The following is a 16,876-nucleotide window of genomic DNA, read 5'->3' on the forward strand; positions in this document are numbered from 1 at the left end:
CGAGGGCAGAGTGCGAGACGGAGGTCAAAGTGCGGGGGATTATCAGGCGAGGGAGGGTCAGAGGTCAAAGTGCTCCAAGGGGGCGAGGGGTGGCATGGGAAGCGGTGGGCCACAGGGGCGGGGTCACGACCCCTGTCAACAGGCCCAGTTGCCTGGGATTGGGCTAAATTGACCTTTCTTCCTCTCTCTTCCCCCCCCCCCCCCCCATCTGTGACGGATGGCTGTCGATCCCTCCAGGGGAGCTTCAAGATCTACCCCCTCCCCGACGACCCGTCTCTGCCCTCACCGCCCCGCCAGTTCCAACAGCTGCCCACCAGCGCCCCACAGGAATGCCTCGTCAGAGTCTACGTCATCCGAGCTGTCGGCTTGCAACCCAAGGACTCCAACGGAAAGGTCAGTCCCCCCCCCCCCCCCCCACTGCCCCCGGAAAATCCCCCCCCCCCCCCCCACTAGGCCCGATTATGTGTCGGCACGGACTAGAAGGGTCGATCGTATGAGTGGGTGCTGCAACTGCAGATGCTGGTTCAGACAATAGACATTAGGTGCAGGAGCAGACGATTTGGCCCTTCAATGTTCAATGTTCTGGATCCCCCAACATCATGTTTCCTGCCTCTAGCGTGTCCAAACCCTTAATAATCTTATATGTCTCAATGTGATCCCCTTCATCCTTCTAAACTCCAGAGTGTACAAGCCCAGCCGCTCCATTCTCTCAGCATATGACAGTCCCGCCATCCCAGGAATTAACCTTGTGAACCTACGCTGCACTTCCTCAATAGCAAGAATGCCCATCCACAAATTAGGGGACCAAAACTGCACACGATACTCCAGGTGTGGTCTCACTAGGGCCCTGTACAACAGCAGAAGAACCTCTTTGCTCCTACACTCAACTCCTCTTGTTATGAAGGCCAACATGCCATTCGCTTTCTTCACTGCCTGCTGTACCTGCATGCTTACTTTCATAGACTGATGAACAAGGACCCCCAGATCCTGTTGTACTTCCCCTTTCCCCAACTTGACACAATTTAGATTATAATCTGCCTGTTTTTGCTACCAAAGTGGATAACCTCACATTTATCCACATTAAACTGCATCTGCCCACTCACCCAACCTGTCCACCCTGTATTCTCATAGCATCCTCCTCACAGTTCACATTGACCAGCTTTCTGTATATCGAAGTTAGACACAAAATGCTGGAGTAACTCAGCGGGACAGGCAGCATCTCTGGAGAGAAGGAATGGGCGACGTTTCGGGTCGAGACCCTTCCTCAGACTGAGAGTCATGGGAGAGGGAAACTAGGGGTATTGGAAAGGTGCAAAGAACAAAAGAATGAAAGGTCCAATCAAAGCCAGCAAGGATGATCAAGGACAGGTGGAGCCCACAATGGTCCATTGTTGGCTGTGGGCGAGGAGACAACGAAGGGGTACGGACTGTGTAACTAAGCAGGACTATGTAGAATATACTGTTTTGCCACAGAGAAAGTGCAAGTAAACAAAGAACATAGAACAGTACAACAAAAGGTTTTCCACGATACATGTGACAATAAACTAAACTGAACTGAAGTCTTGCCTCAAATTTAGGCGAGTCAAGGCCCTGTCCCACTGTACAAGTTCATTCAAGAGTTCTCCCGAGTTTCCCCTGATTCGAACTCGGAGAATTACGGTAATGGCCGCTCGTAGGCACTCCGGGCTCTCATGGACATTTTACAACGTGTTGAAAAATCTTTACGAGTCTTCCCGAGCTTACCGCGTTTCCCGAGTACCTGCCGTTAGCGTTACGAGCCGCTAAGAGACGTCCCCGAGCTCCGACGTACCCGCTATGTTCATTATACGTGCTTACCACGAGTTTTTAAACTCGGGAGAGCTCTTGCCAATCACCACCCCCCCCCGCCCCCCCGGACACTTATTATTTTTTTATTCAAATCGTTTGCTATGTCGCTCTTCAAGGGAGATGCTAAATGCATTTCGTTGTCTCTGTACTGTACACTGACGATGACAATTAAAATTTAAACTGAATCTGAATCTGAATCCTGAATGGGCTCGTACAGTAGGGCAGCCCCATTAGGGGGTGGAGGTTAGTGGAGTTGCTATTACGAGGGGAAAGGGGAATTATTACTATCATCGGTGGGAAAGCCCGAGATTCTCAGTCTGAAGACAATAGACAATAGGTGCAGGAGGAGGCGGCCATTCGGCCCTTCGAGCCAGCACCGCCATTCAATGTGTTCATTGCTGATCATCCACAATCAGTACCCCGTTCCTGCCTTCTCCCCATATCCCCAGACTCCGCTATCTTTACGAGCCCTATCTAGCCCACGTTTAGGAACCTAACAAAGGTACATACCACATACAGTATTTTGCCCGCGTATGCTTGTACTGGTGCCAAAAATATTAAGAACCGTGGAATTAAACTAAAGCAAAAAAATGAAAATGGACTGGGATAGTATCGGCATGAAGGGCAGAGTGGGGGGGGGAGAGGCGTTGAACTTCGAGAGGAATGAGATGTGTGGATGGTTAGCGGATGTGGCTCTGGGGTAGGAGGCTGGTTCAAGTGGAACAAAGGTCAGTGCGGGGAAGGCTCTTTGGGAAGAGTGACTGTGGTGACATAAGCTTTCGATTAGTTGCGGGGAAGAACATGGAGCAATGCAGAGTAAGAATGCTTCCTTGGAGGTGGGCCAGAGCTGACTGGCAGATGGCGATCAACTGGACCAGAACTGAAGGAAGAAGGATGGAGTTCATCCATTATCTGGGGATATATATAGAACATCGAATATGTTCAGAAGGTCATTATTGGAGTAGAACAAAGCCATTCGGCCCATCACGTCTGCTCCGTCATTCAATCGTGGCTGATCTATCTTTCCCTCCCAACCCCATTCTCCTGCCTTCTCCCCGTAACCCCTGACACCCGTACTAATCAAGAATCTATCTATCTCTATCTATTTTCACACAGAGAGTGGTGAATCCCTGAAACTCTCTGCCACAGAGGGTAGTTGAGGCCATTTCATTGGCTATATTTAAGAGGGAGTTAGATGTGGCCCTTGTGGCTAAGGGGATCAGGGGGTATGGAGAGAGGGCAGGTATGGGATACTGAGTTGGATGATCAGCCATGATCATATTGAATGGCGGTGCAGGCTTGAAGGGCCGAATGGCCTACTCCTGCACCTAATTTCTATGTTTCTATGTTTCTATCTCTGCCTTAAAATATCCACTGACTTGGCCTCCACAGCCTTCTGTGGCAAAGAATTCCGCAGATTCACCACCCTCTGCCTAAAGAAATTCCTCCTCATCTCCTTCCTAAAAGAACGGCCTTTAGTGGAACTAGTGGAAGCCACTCTCCACTTGTGGGAGAGTCGAGGACCAGAGGTCATAGCCTCGGAATTAAAGGGCACTCTTTTAGAAAGGAGGTGAGGACAATACAATAGACAATAGGTGCAGGAGTAGGCCATTCGGCCCTTCAAGCCAACACCGCCATTCACTGTAATCACGGCTGATCATCCCCAATCAGTACCCCGTTCCTGCCTTCTCCCCATATACCCCTGACTCTGCTATCTTTAAGAGCTCTCTCTTGAAAGTATCCTTCTGAGGCAGAGAATTCCACAGACTCACAACTCTCTGTGTGAAAAAGTGTTTCCTCGTCTCCGTTCTAAATGGCTTACCCCTTATTCTTAAACTGTGGCCCCTGGTTGCGGACTCCCTTAAAATCGGGAACATGTTTCCTGCCTCTAGCGTGTCCAAACCCTTTATAATCCCATATGTTTAATAATATGTATAATGAAGTTTAATGTATAAAATATGTTTAATTATACGTATAATAGTCTTATTATAAAGGAACGCCCTTTAACTCTGAGGCTATGACTGCTGATCCTAGACTCTCCCATTTGTGGAAACAGTTTAGTTTAGTTTGTTTAATTTAATTTAGAGTAGTTTAATTTGGTTTAATTCAGTTTAGTTTAATCTAAATTCATTTAGTTTAGTTTAATTTAGTCTAACTTATTGTCACGTGTACCGAGGTACATTGAAAAGTTTTTTTGTAGCGTGGTAGTCAATGATACTTTATGGTTTAATGTACCGAGGTACAGTGAAATGCTTTGTTTTGCCTTCAACTCAGTAAACAGCGGCTAACGCTTCGATGGCAGCCTAGCCAACAGTCTGTCTGTCCTTTTGTCTTTTTTTGTTATTTTTATTGTGTTTGTGTTAATGTTCTCTAGTATGTTTTATGTGGTGGGGGAGGGGGTCGGGGGAAACTTTTTTCAATCTCTGACCTTGCCGTAGATGCGATTGTTTTCCGGGTCGTATCTCTGGTCCTTTTGCGGCCTAACATCATGGCGCGGGGGACCTCGCTCGGGACTGACTCTGAGCCCCACCGCGGGGCCGTGGACTTACCGTCGGAGCCGAATCCTTGACTGCGATCGACGCTCCTGCGGACTTTAACATCTGGGGTTGAGACCGACGTCGGGAAGCTTCAAAAGCCGCACGACGTTCGACTAGGCCCGACCCGGGGGAGCTGAGATTTCCTCCCCCCCCCCCACCCCCCGATGCAGGAGCTTGATCGCCCAGACGAGGAGGCCCGCCACCGGCTACGGGAGTAAGATCGTCCCGTCAACGCAAGATTAGAGCCCCTGACCACTGGAGGACAAAGAAGGGAAGAGATTTGAACTTTATTCCACCTTCCGTCACAGTGAGGAATGTGGAGGAGTCACTGTGGTGGATGTTTATGTTAAAATGTGTTATGTGTGTTCCGTTGCTTTTTATTGGTGTGGCTGTACGGCAAATCAAATTCCTCGTATATTGCGAAACGTACTTGGCTAATAAAGTAAGTATGAGTATGAGTATGAGTAAAATCACACAGACAATAGACAATCGGTGCAGGAGGAGGCCATTTGGCCCTTCGAGCCAGCACCGCCATTCACTGTGATCATGGCTGATCATCCCCAATCAGTACCCCGTTCCTGCCTTCTCCCCATATCCCCTGACTCCGCTGTCTTCAAGAGCCCTATCTAGCTCTCTCTTGAAAGCATCCAGAGAACCGGCCTCCCCCTCCACCGCCCTCTGAGGCAGAGAATTCCACAGACTCACAACTCTCTGTGAGAAAAAGTGGTTCCTCGTCTCCGTTCTAAAAGGCCTAACGCCTTATTCTTAATTCTTAAGTCTCCCCTCAACCTCCGACGTTCCGGAGCGAAAACAGTGCGCGTCTTTGGAGCGTGGGAGGAAATCGGTGCACCCAGAGTAAACCCAAGGCGGTCACGGGGAGAACGCGCAAACTCCGTACAGACAGCGCCCGTGGAGAGGATCGCCGTGCCGCCGCGCAGCCAAGTGCTGCCCCTGAATTCGCACGTGCTCTCAGAAACCCGACTGTAATCACGTCTGGCCTTTCCGCTGACTGGTTTAGCACGCGACAAGGGCTGGTCGCCGTAGACCGGTCCACGTGACAATGAACGAAAACCGCACTGAAATCTTGCACTGGAACAGGGAGATGGACTCTGGGTGCGTAAGAGACGAAGAGAAATTCCCAGACGTAGATAACGAGGCAACGAAAGGAAAATATTAAAAATATATGAAAATTGGCCAGCTCTCCAGCAATCATGCACTCTGCTGATATTTATACACACCGTGGTGAGAAGCCAGCTCCTTGCTCTCCAGAGAGTGAGAAACTCGGAGCACTGTCTAAAATATAAAAGTGGAAACAAAGGCTTGCATTGATTTGGAGCCGTCCATAAAGGTCCCTCAGCAGACTCTTCAACCGCTTGGCTGGGTCCTGGAGGTTCAGTCAGGGGGGAGGGCTCCAGGGAAAGTTGGGGAATGATGGGGGTCAGACGGGAAACGTGGGCCTTCTGCTCCCTGGCCGGGCTACCCCTACTTCACTCGCAGCGAGTTGCCGTTCGCTGCGTCTCCGTCCCTTCCCCTCCCAGTCAGTGGTGTGGTGGCTCACAGGGCCACACGGCACGGCACATCGCTTAGTGTGGAGTAACAGCACGGTAACAGGCCCTTCGGCCCATCGCTTAGTGTGGAATAACAGCACGGAAACAGGCCCTTCAGCCCATCGCTTAGTGTGGAATAACAGCACGGAAACAGGCCCTTCAGCCCATCGCTTAGTGTGGAATAACAGCACGGTAACAGGCCCTTCGGCCCATCACTTAGTGTGGAATAACAGCACGGAAACAGGCCCTTCGGTCCATCGCTTAGTGTGGAATAACAGCACGGAAACAGGCCCTTCGGTCCATCGCTTAGTGTAGAATAACAGCATGGTAACAGGCCCTTCGGCCCATCGCTTAGTGTAGAATAACAGCATGGAAACAGGCCCTTCGTCACATCGCTTAGTGTTGAATAACAGCACGGAAACAGGCCCTTCAGCACATCGCTTAGTGTAGAATAACAGCACAGAAACAGGCCCTTTGGCCCATCGCTTAGGTTACTTTAGTATAGATTAGTTTATGGTTTGTTTAGTTTGTTTCAGTTCAGAGAAAGAGAACTAAAACAGGCCCTTCGGCCCAACAATTAGTTTAGTTAAATTTAGAGATTGAGGATGAAAAGAGGCCATTCGGCCCACCATTCAGTGTAGTTTAGTGTAGAATAACAGCATGGAAACAGGCCCTTTGGTCCATTGCTTAGTGTGGAATAACAGCACGGAAACAGGCCCTTCGGCCCATCGCTTAGTGTGGAATTACAGCACGGAAACAGGGCCCATCCTCCAATCCCTCAGTGTGGAATAACAACATGGAAACAGGCCCTTCAGCTCACCGCTGTTTGTGGAATAACAGCATGGAAACAGCCCCTTTGTGATCTAGTATTTAGTTTATGATTTGTTTTTCGGTGGCGGCAGTCACGGTGACACAGCGGTAGAGTTGCTGCCTTACAGCTCTCCCAGCACCAGAGACCTTGGCTCGATCCTGACTACGGGTGCTGTCTGTATGGAGTTTGTACGTCATCCCACCATTTAGTGTAGAGTGTAGCTTGGTTTATTGTCAGGTGTAGCAAGGCTGGGTCCTGGAGGTTCAGTCAGGCTAGAGGGCTCCAGGGAAGGTGGGGAATGATGGTGGTCAGACAGGGATGTGGGCCTACTCCTCCCCGGCCAGGCTGCCCCACGCCACTCGCACCGAGTTGCCGATCCCTCCTTCTCCATCCCTTCCCCTCCCCTCCCAGTCACTGGGCCACACGGCACAGAAACAAGCCCTTCAGCCCATCGCTTACTGTCAAGATACAGCACGGAAACAGGCCCCGTCAGCCCACGGTTTAATTTAGTCTAGTTTAGTTTAATTTAGAGATACAGCGTGGAAACAGGCCCTTAGGCCTAACATTTAGTTTAGTTTGGTTTAGAGATACAATGTGAAAAGAAGCCTAAGCTAATCTCATGTCTGGACCGCCCCAGAGACATGTTCTTAGTTTAGTCTAGTTTAGTTTAATTTAGAGATACAGCGTGGAAACATAGAAACATAGAAACATAGAAATTAGGTGCAGGAGTAGGCCATTCAGCCCTTCGAGCCTGCACCGCCATTCAATATGATCATGGCTGATCATCCAACTCAGTATCCCGTACCTGCCTTCTCTCCATACCCTCTAATCCCCTTAGCCACAAGGGCCACATCTAACTCCCTCTTAAATATAGCCAATGAACTGGCCTCGACTACCCTCTGTGGCAGAGAGTTCCAGAGATTCACCACTCTGTGTGTGAAAAAAGTTCTTCTCATCTCGGTTTTAAAGGATTTCCCCCTTATCCTTAAGCTGTGACCCCTTGTCCTGGACTTCCCTAACATCGGGAACAATCTTCCTGCATCTAGCCTGTCCAACCCCTTAAGAATTTTGTAAGTTTCTATAAGATCCCCTCTCAATCTCCTAAATTCTAGAGAGTAGAAACCAAGTCTATCCAGTCTTTCTTCATAAGACAGTCCTGACATCCCAGGAATCAGTCTGGTGAACCTTCTCTGCACTCCCTCTATGGCAATAATGTCCTTCCTCAGAAACAAGCCCTTAGGCCCATCGCTTACTGTCGAGATACAGCACGGAAACAGGCCCCGTCAGCCCACGGTTTAATTTAGTCTAGTTTAGTTTAATTTAGAGATACAGCGTGGAAACAGGCCCTTAGGCCTAACATTTAGTTTAGTTTGGTTTAGAGATACAATGTGAAAAGAAGCCTAAGCTAAGCTAATCTCATGTCTGGACCGCCCCAGAGACATGTTCTTAGTTTAGTTTAGTTTAGTTTAGTTTAGAGATACAGCGCGGAAACAGGCCCTTTGGCCCACCGAGTCTGCGCCGACCAGCGATTCCCGCACACTAACACTATCCCACGCACACTCGGGACAATTTGCAAATTTCCCAAAGCCAATTAACCTACAAACCTGCACGTCTTTGGAGATTGGGAGCAATCCGGAGCACCCGGAGAAAACCCACGCACGTCACGGGGAGAACGTACAAACTCCGTACAGACAGCACCCCGTAGTCAGGATTGAACCTGGGTCTCGGGCGGTGTGAGGCGGCAACTCTACCGCTGCGCCACCGTGCCATCCCTACAGTGGGATTTAAAGCAGTCTTCTGCCTCGGAAGCAAGGCAGATAAACCCCTTGAGTTTATTTAACAGCCCTTAATCTCTTTGAAAATATTTATTTAGGTTTAAGTGTATTATTGTAATGTCTACCAAGGTACAGTGAACAGCTTTGTTTATCATACTGTCCAAACAGATCAGATAATCCACAACATAAATACAATCAGGTCAAACTCCAGTCCAACAGGTAGAGCAAAGGGGAAGATACAGAGTGCAGAATATAGTTCTCAGCGTTGTAGCGCATCAGTTCCACAGACAAAGTCCAATGTCCGCAATGGGGTGGAGGTGAATCGGACAGTACCCTAGCTTATGGAAGGGCCGTTCAGAAGCCTGGTAACAGAGGGGAAGAAGCTGTTCCTGAGTCTGGTGGTGCCTTCAGAGCCTTCACAATCAAAGACTTCTGTACCTTCTGCCGGACGGGAGCGGGGAGTAGAAGGAATGACCGGGGTGGGACAGGGACAAGTCTTTGATTGTGTTGTAGAAAGGAATTGCAGATGCTGGTTTACACCGAAGATGGATACAAAGTGTTGGAGTACCTCAGCGGTTCAGGCAACATCTCTGGAGAAAAAGGATGGGTGATGTTTTGGGTTGGGATCACTCTTCAGACATAAGAAGACTTCAGAAGTCTTTGATCATGGCGGCTGTTTTTCCGAGGTAGTGTGAAGTGTAGATGGAGTCGATGGTGGGGAGTGTGGTGTGTGTGATGGACTGGGCTATGGACTGGGCTACATCTACAATGGTGGGGAGTGTGGTGTGTGTGATGGTCTGGGCTACATCTACAATGGTGGGGAGTGTGGTGTGTGTGATGGACTGGGCTACATCTACAATGGTGGGGAGTGTGGTATGTGTGATGGACTGGGCTACGTCTACAATGGTGGGGAGTGTGGTGTGTGTGATGGTCTGGGCTACATCTACAATGGTGGGGAGTGTGGTCTGTGTGATGGACTGGGCTACATCTCCAATGGTTCCTGGGATGTCAGGACTTTCATATGAAGAAAGACTGTATAGACTCGGCTTGTACTCGCTAGAATTTAGAAGATTGAAGGGGGATCTTATAGAAACTTACAAAATTCTTAAGGGGTTGGACAGGGTAGATGCAGGAAGATTGTTCCCGATGTTGGGGAAGTCCAGAACAAGGGGTCACAATATAAGGATAAGGGAGAAATCTTTTTGGAACGAGATGAGAAAAACATTTTTCACACAGAGAGTGGTGAATCTCTGGAATTCTTTGCCACAGAAGGTAGTTGAGGCCAGTTCATTGGCTATATTTAAGAGGGAGTTAGATGTGGCCCTTGTGGCTAAAGGGATCAGGGAGTATGGAGAGAAGGCAGGTACAGGATACTGAGTTGGATGATCAACCATGATCATATTGAATGGCGGTGAAGGGCCGAATGGCCTACTCCTGCACCTATTTTCTATGTTTCTATGTGGGGAGTGTGATGGACTGGGCTACATCGAAAACTCTGCAATTTCTTGGGGTCCTGGGAAAAGCAGTTCCCAAGCCAAGTCCCCACCCTCTCTCACCCCCATCACCATAGTGTGTGTTTATTCAGTGTCTCCTGGTCTCCACTGTAATGCAGCCACTCCATTTTCACCTCTCCACCCCTTCCCCTTCCTCACCAACTGAAACATCTTTCATGCCCCACCCACTCAATGGACAAGAAGGGTTGGGACATGAATCACCAACTCTGCTTCTCTCTTCACAGATGCTGCTTGCCTCGATGAGTATTACACAGACATAGAGTGACACAGCGTGGAAACTTTCCCACACCGACCAACAATGTCCCACCTACACTAGTCCCACCTGCCTGCGTTTGGTCCATATCCCTCCAAACCTGTCCGATCCATGTACCTGTCCAACGTTGGGATAGTCCCAGCCTCAACCACCTTCCCTGGCAGCAGGTTCCATACACCTACCACCCTTGGTGTGAAAAAGTCACTCCTCAGATTTCTATTAAATCGTTTCCCCCTCATCTTAAACCTATGTTCTCGATTCTCCTACTCTGGGCAAAAGACTCTGTGCGTCTATTCATCTCATGATTTTGTACACCTCTACAAGGTCACCCCTCATCCTCCTGCGCTCCAAGGAAATAGAGACTCAGCCTGCTCAACCTCTCCCTGTAGCTCACACCCTCTAGTCCTGGCAGCATCGTTCTCTATTGTTAACGATATAACCATATAACAATTACAGCACGGAAACAGGCCATCTCGGCCCTACAAGTCCGTGCCGAACAACTTTTTTCCCTTAGTCCCACCTGCCTGCACTCATACCATAACCCTCCATTCCCTTCTCATCCATATGCCTATCCAATTTATTTTTAAATGATACCAACGAACCTGCCTCCATCACTTCCACTGGAAGCTCATTCCACACCGCTACCACTCTCTGAGTAAAGAAGTTCCCCCTCATGTTACCCCTAAACTTCTGTCCCTTAATTCTGAAGTCAATTCTGTTAATCCCTTGATCTTTGGTTCTCTCTTTCAGTGCGATCCGTACGTAAAAATATCCCTGGGGAAAAAGTCTGTCAACGATCAGGACAACTACATCCCATGCACACTCGATCCAGAGTTTGGAAGGTACGATCAGTTCAATTTAGTTCATTGTCACGTGTACCGAGGTACAGTGAAAAGCTTTTGTTGCGTGCTAAGCAGTCAGCTAAAAGGCGACACATGATTACGATCGACCCAGTCACAGTGTTCAGGTACATTTAGTTTAGTTTAGTTTAGAGATACAGCACGGAAACAGGCCCTTCTGCCCACCGAGTCCGCGCCGACCAGCGATCCCCGCACACTAACACTATCCTACACACACACTAGGGACAATTTACATTTGAACCAAGCCAATTAACCTACAAACCTGTACGTCTTTGGAGTGTGGGGATAGATGATATTAGATGTAAGCTGCAATTAGTTTAGTTTAGAGATACAGGGTGGAAACAGGCCCTTCAGCTCATCGAATCCGCGCCGACTAGCGATCGCCCCGTACACTAGCACTCTCCTACACACACTAGGAACATTTTACAACTTTTGCAAGGAGCCAATTAACCTACAAACCTGCACGTCTTTGGAGCGTGGGAGGAAACCAGAGATCTTGGAGAAAACCCACGCAGGTCACGGGGAGAGAGCGTACAAGCTCTGTACCAACAGCACCTGTAGTCAGGATCGAACCCGGGTTTCTGGCGCTGTGAGGCAGCAACTTTACCGCTGCGCCACCGTGCTGCCTTTGACAGTCCGGAGTCGCCTTCCAGAGACAAGTGATTCAAAGGGTTTGTGGCCAGGGTGAGAGGGGGTCAGAGATGATCTTGCCCGCTCGCTTCCTGGCCCTTGCAGTGTACAGTTCGTCAATATGACCTCCCAACTAGTCTGAAGAAGGGTCTCGTGTCGAAACGTCACTTATTCAATAGACAATAGACAATAGGTGCAGGAGTAGGCCCTTCGAGCCAGCACCGCCATTCAATGTGATTCGATTAGATTAGATTAGACAGAGAGTGGTGAATCTCTGGAACTCTCTGCCACAGATGGTAGTTGAGGCCAGTTCATTGGCTATATTTAAGAGGGAGTTAGATGTGGCCCTTGTAGCTAAGGGAATCAGGGGGCATGGAGAGAAGGCAGGTACAGGATACTGAGTTGGATGATCAGCCATGATCATATTGAATGGCGGTGCAGGCTCGAAGGGCCGAATGGCCTACTCCTGCACCTAATTTCTATGTTTCTATGTTTCTATGTTTATTAATCATGGCTGATCATCCACAATCAGTACCCCGTTCCTGCCTTCTCCCCCATATCCCCTGACTCCGCTATCTTTAAGAGTCCTATCTAGCTCTCTCTTGAAGGTATCCATAGAATCGGCCTCCACCGAGGCAGAGAATTCCACAGACTCACAACTCTCTGTGAGATGCTGCTTGCCCTGCTGAGTTACTCCAGCTTTGTGTGTCTATCTTCGGTTTAAACCAGCATCTGCAGTTCCTTTTTACACACTCCCAACTTCGATAATACCCTGACTGAAAAAAGAATTTGAAGACCGTATCTGCCTTTGACTCCACTTTGAAGGAACTATGTACCTGCACTCTTGAACAAAAGACAGATAGAACATTGAGCATAGAACAGGCCCTTCGGCCCACAATGTCTGTGCCCAGCATGATGTCGCGACCCACCCTTATCTGCCTGAGCACAATCCATATCCCTCCATTCCCAGCATATCCTTGCATCTATCCAAAAGTCCCGTAAACACCACGATCGCATCTGCCTCCACCGCCACCCCTGGCAGTACGTTCCAGGCACCCACCACCCTCTGTGTAAAAGAACTTGTGTAAGAGGGTCGGTCACAGTGGCACAGGGTAGAGTCGCCGCCTTACAGCGAAAGCAGCGCCGGAGGCCCGGGTTCCATCCCGACTAGTGGTGCTGCCTGTACGGAGTTTGCACGTTCTCCCCGTGAGCTGCGTGGGTTTTCTCCAAGATCTTCGGTTTCCTCCCACACTCCAAAGACGTGCAGGTTTGTAGGTCAAATGGCTTGGTGTCAATGGAAAAAATGTCCCTCATGGGTGTAGGATGGTGTTAGTGTGCGGGGATCGCTGGTCGGCGCGGGCCTGGTGTGCCGAAATGGTCTGTTTCCGCGCTGTATCTCTAAACTAAACCAAACTAAACTTGCCCAGCCTATCTCCTTGAGACTTTGCCCCGCTTACCATGAAGCTATGCCCGCTCGTAATTCAATATTTTCATGTGGGGAAATATGTTCAGACCATCTGCCCAGAGGCAGTGCAGCGTAGGTTCACGAGATTGATCCCTGGGATGGCGGGACTGTCATATGAGGAAAGATTGAAAACACTAGGCTTGTATTCACTGGAGTTTAGAAGGATGAGGGGGATCTTATAGAAACATATAAAATTATAAAAGGACTGGACAAGCCAGATGCAGGAAAAATGTTCCCAATGTTGGGCGAGTCCAGAACCAGGGGCCACAGTCTTAGAATAAAGTGGAGGCCATTTAAGACTGAGGTGAGAAAAAACTTTTTCCACCCAGAGAGTTGTGAATTTGTGGAATTCCCTGCCACAGAGGGCAGTGGAGGCCAAGTCACTGGATGGATTTAAGAGAGAGTTAGATAGAGCTCTAGGGGCTCGTGGAGTCATGGGATATGGGGAGAAGGCAGGCACGGGTTATTGATAGGGGACGATCAGCCATGATCACAATGAATGTTTCCTCCCACGCTCCAAAGACGTACAGGTTTGTAGGTTAATTGGCTCTTTGTAAAAGTTGTAAAAATGTCCCATGTGTGTGTAGGAGAGTGCTAGTGTACGGGGCGATCGCTGGCTCGAAGGGCCTCCTCCTGCCTGCACCTAATTTCTATGGCTCTATGTTTCTCTGTGTTTCTATGCGTCTCATGATCTTAAATTCTATTTACATTTCTATCAGGTCTCCCTGAAGCCTCCACTATTCCAGAAAAAACAATCCAAGTCTATCCAACCTCTCCTTGTAGTTAATAACCTCTAATTCAGGCAGCCTTCTGGCAATCCTCCTCTGCATCCTTTCCAAAGGCATTTCACATCCTCCCTATAATGGGGGCGCCCAGAACTGCACGCAACACTCCAAACGCTGCCCGACCAAAATCCCGTCGAGCTGCATCACAACTTCCAGACTCTTGTACTCAGTGCCCCAACCGAGGAAGGCAGGCAGGTGTACTACATGAGGAGGAAGGAACTACACATTAATTCCCGGGATGGCGGGACTATCATAGGCAGATGCAGTTGAACAGGGCCCTAGTGAGACCACAGCTGGAGTATTGTGTGCAGTTTTGGTCCCCTAATTTGAGGAAGGACATTCTTGCTATTGAGGGAGTGCAGCGTAGGTTCACAAGGTTAATTCCCGGGATGGCGGGACTGTCATATGCTGAGAGAATGGAGCGGCTGGGCTTGTACACTCTGGAGTTTAGAAGGATGAGAGGGAATCTCATTGAAACATGTAAGATTATTAAGGGTTTGGACACGCTAGAGGCAGGAAACATGTTCCCGATGTTGGGGGAGTCCAGAACCAGGGGCCACAGTTTAAGAATAAGGAGTAAGCCATTTAAAACGGAGATGAGGAAACACTTTTTCTCACAGAGAGTGGTGAGTCTGTGGAATTCTCTGCCTCAGAGGGCGGTGGAGGCCGGCTCTCTGGATACTTTCAAGAGAGAGCTAGATAGGGCTCTTGAAGATAGCGGAGTCAGGGGATATGGGGAGAAGGCAGGAACTGGGTACTGATTGGGAATGATCAGCCATGATCACAGTGAATGGCGGTGCTGGCTTGAGGGGCCGAATGGCCTACTCCTGCACCTATTGTCTATTGCCTGTTGTCTGAAGAAGGGTTTCGGCCCGAAACGTTGCCCATTCCCCTCGCCCCACAGATGCTGCCTCACCCGCTGAGTTTCTCCAGCATTTTTGTCTACCTTCGTCTAACTGCAGATGCTGGTTTAAACCGAAGGTAGATGCAAAATGCTGGAGTAACTCAGTGGGACAGGCAGCGTCTCTGGAGAGAAGGAATGGGTGACGTTGCGGGTCTATCGTCTATTGAGACCCTTCGGCCACATCCCTTCTTTGCCAGTATGTCCACTTAGGTCGCTACTTTCAGCGAGTTATGAACATGGACCCAGGATCCTTCTGCATATCGATGCTTGCAAGGGTCTTGCCATTAATTGTATATTGCCCCCCTTCCATTCGAGCTCATCAGCGTCTCTTCTTCCTGAGGAGACTGAAGAAGGTCCATCTGTCTCCTCAGATCCTGGTGAACTTCTACCGCTGCACCATCGAGAGCATCCTTACCAACTGCATCACAGTATGGTATGGCAACTGCTCTGTCTCCGACCGGAAGGCATTGCAGAGGGTGGTGAAAATTGCCCAACGCATCACCGGTTCCACGCTCCCCTCCATTGAGTCTGTCCAAAGCAAGCGCTGTCTGCGGAGGGCGCTCAGCATCGCCAAGGACTGCTCTCACCCCAACCATGGACTGTTTACCCTCCTACTATCCGGGAGGCGCTACAGGTCTCTCCGTTGCCGAACCAGCAGGTCGAGGAACAGCTTCTTTCCGGCGGCTGTCACTCTACTCAACAACGTACCTCGGTGACTGCCAATCACCCCCCCGGACACTTATTATTTTTTTTATTCAAATCGTTTGCTATGTCGCTCTTCAAGGGAGATGCTAAATGCATTTCGTTGTCTCTGTACTGTACACTGACAATGACAATTAAAATTGAATCTGAATCTGAATCTGAGCTGTTAAACTCCACCTGCCTTTTAGTCATAAACTCACATGTGGAAACAGGCCATTCGGCCCAACTTACCCACACCGACCAACATGTCCCATCTACACTAGTCCCACCTGCCTGCGTTTAGCCCATATCACTCCAAACCTGTCTTATCCATGTACCTGTCCAATTGCTTCTTAAACGTTGCATAGTCCCAGCCTCAACTACCTCCTCCGGCAGCTCGTTCCTTACACTCACCACCCTTTGTGTGAAAAAGTTACCCATCCCCACCATTCCTGTAAACCTCCCCCCCCCCCCCCCACCCCCCCTCACCTTAAACCAAGGGTTCGGGTTAGAATTTACAAGATTGAGGGGGGATCTTATAGAAACTTACAAAATTCTTAAGGGGTTGGACAGGCCAGATGCAGGAAGATTGTTCCCGATGTTGGGGAAGTCCAGAACAAGGGGTCACAGCTTAAGGATAAGGGGGAAATCTTTTAGGACCGAGATGAGGAAAACCTTTTTCACACAGAGAGTGGTGAATCTGTGGAATTCTCTGCCGCAGAAGGTAGTTGAGGCCAGTTCATTGGCTATATTTAAGAGGGAGTTAGATGTGGCCCTTGTGGCTAAAGGGATCAGGGGGCATGGAGAGGAGGCAGGAACAGGATACTGAGTTGGATGATCAGCCATGATCATATTGAATGGCGGTGCAGGCTCGAAGGGCCAAATGGCCTACTCCTGCACCTAATTTCTATGTTTCTATGTTTCCCAACCTGGGGTATATTTACCTCCTGGGATGTAAATTTCGCCTACCCAGGGGGTAAATGTGTTGATTCTGTACATATTTTTTTTCTTTGACTGACTGTGTTTGGTTCTGGTATACCGGTATCTGTTCATCATTAGTTGCTCATAAATAAATGAAATAATATTGTTATGTGCTATTAAAGTTGCCCGGGGTAAATGGGACATAAAAGGTTGGGAAACCCCTGGTTTAAACCTATGTCCTCTGGTTCACGACGACCCTACTCTGGGCGACAGGCTCTGTGTATCTACCCGATCTATTCCTCTCATGATTTTGTACACCTCTATAAGATCACCCCTCATCCTCCTGCGCTCCAAGGAATGGAGTCA

General features: G+C 49.1%; 1 protein-coding gene across 1 annotated transcript in view; it reads left to right on the top strand.

Moving 5' to 3' along the window:
• The window catches only part of LOC129716209 (dysferlin-like), a 189,924-nt gene that overhangs the window by 114,403 nt on the left and 58,645 nt on the right, over positions 1–16,876 (top strand). The window contains exons 32-33 of the mRNA XM_055666080.1: positions 238–393; positions 11,015–11,106. Coding sequence (XP_055522055.1) covers positions 238–393; positions 11,015–11,106 — 248 coding nt within the window. The remainder of the gene's footprint in view (positions 1–237; positions 394–11,014; positions 11,107–16,876) is intronic.

Source organism: Leucoraja erinacea, unplaced genomic scaffold (assembly GCF_028641065.1).
Source record: "Leucoraja erinacea ecotype New England unplaced genomic scaffold, Leri_hhj_1 Leri_187S, whole genome shotgun sequence".
In the NCBI taxonomy this organism is placed as follows: domain Eukaryota; kingdom Metazoa; phylum Chordata; class Chondrichthyes; order Rajiformes; family Rajidae; genus Leucoraja; species Leucoraja erinaceus.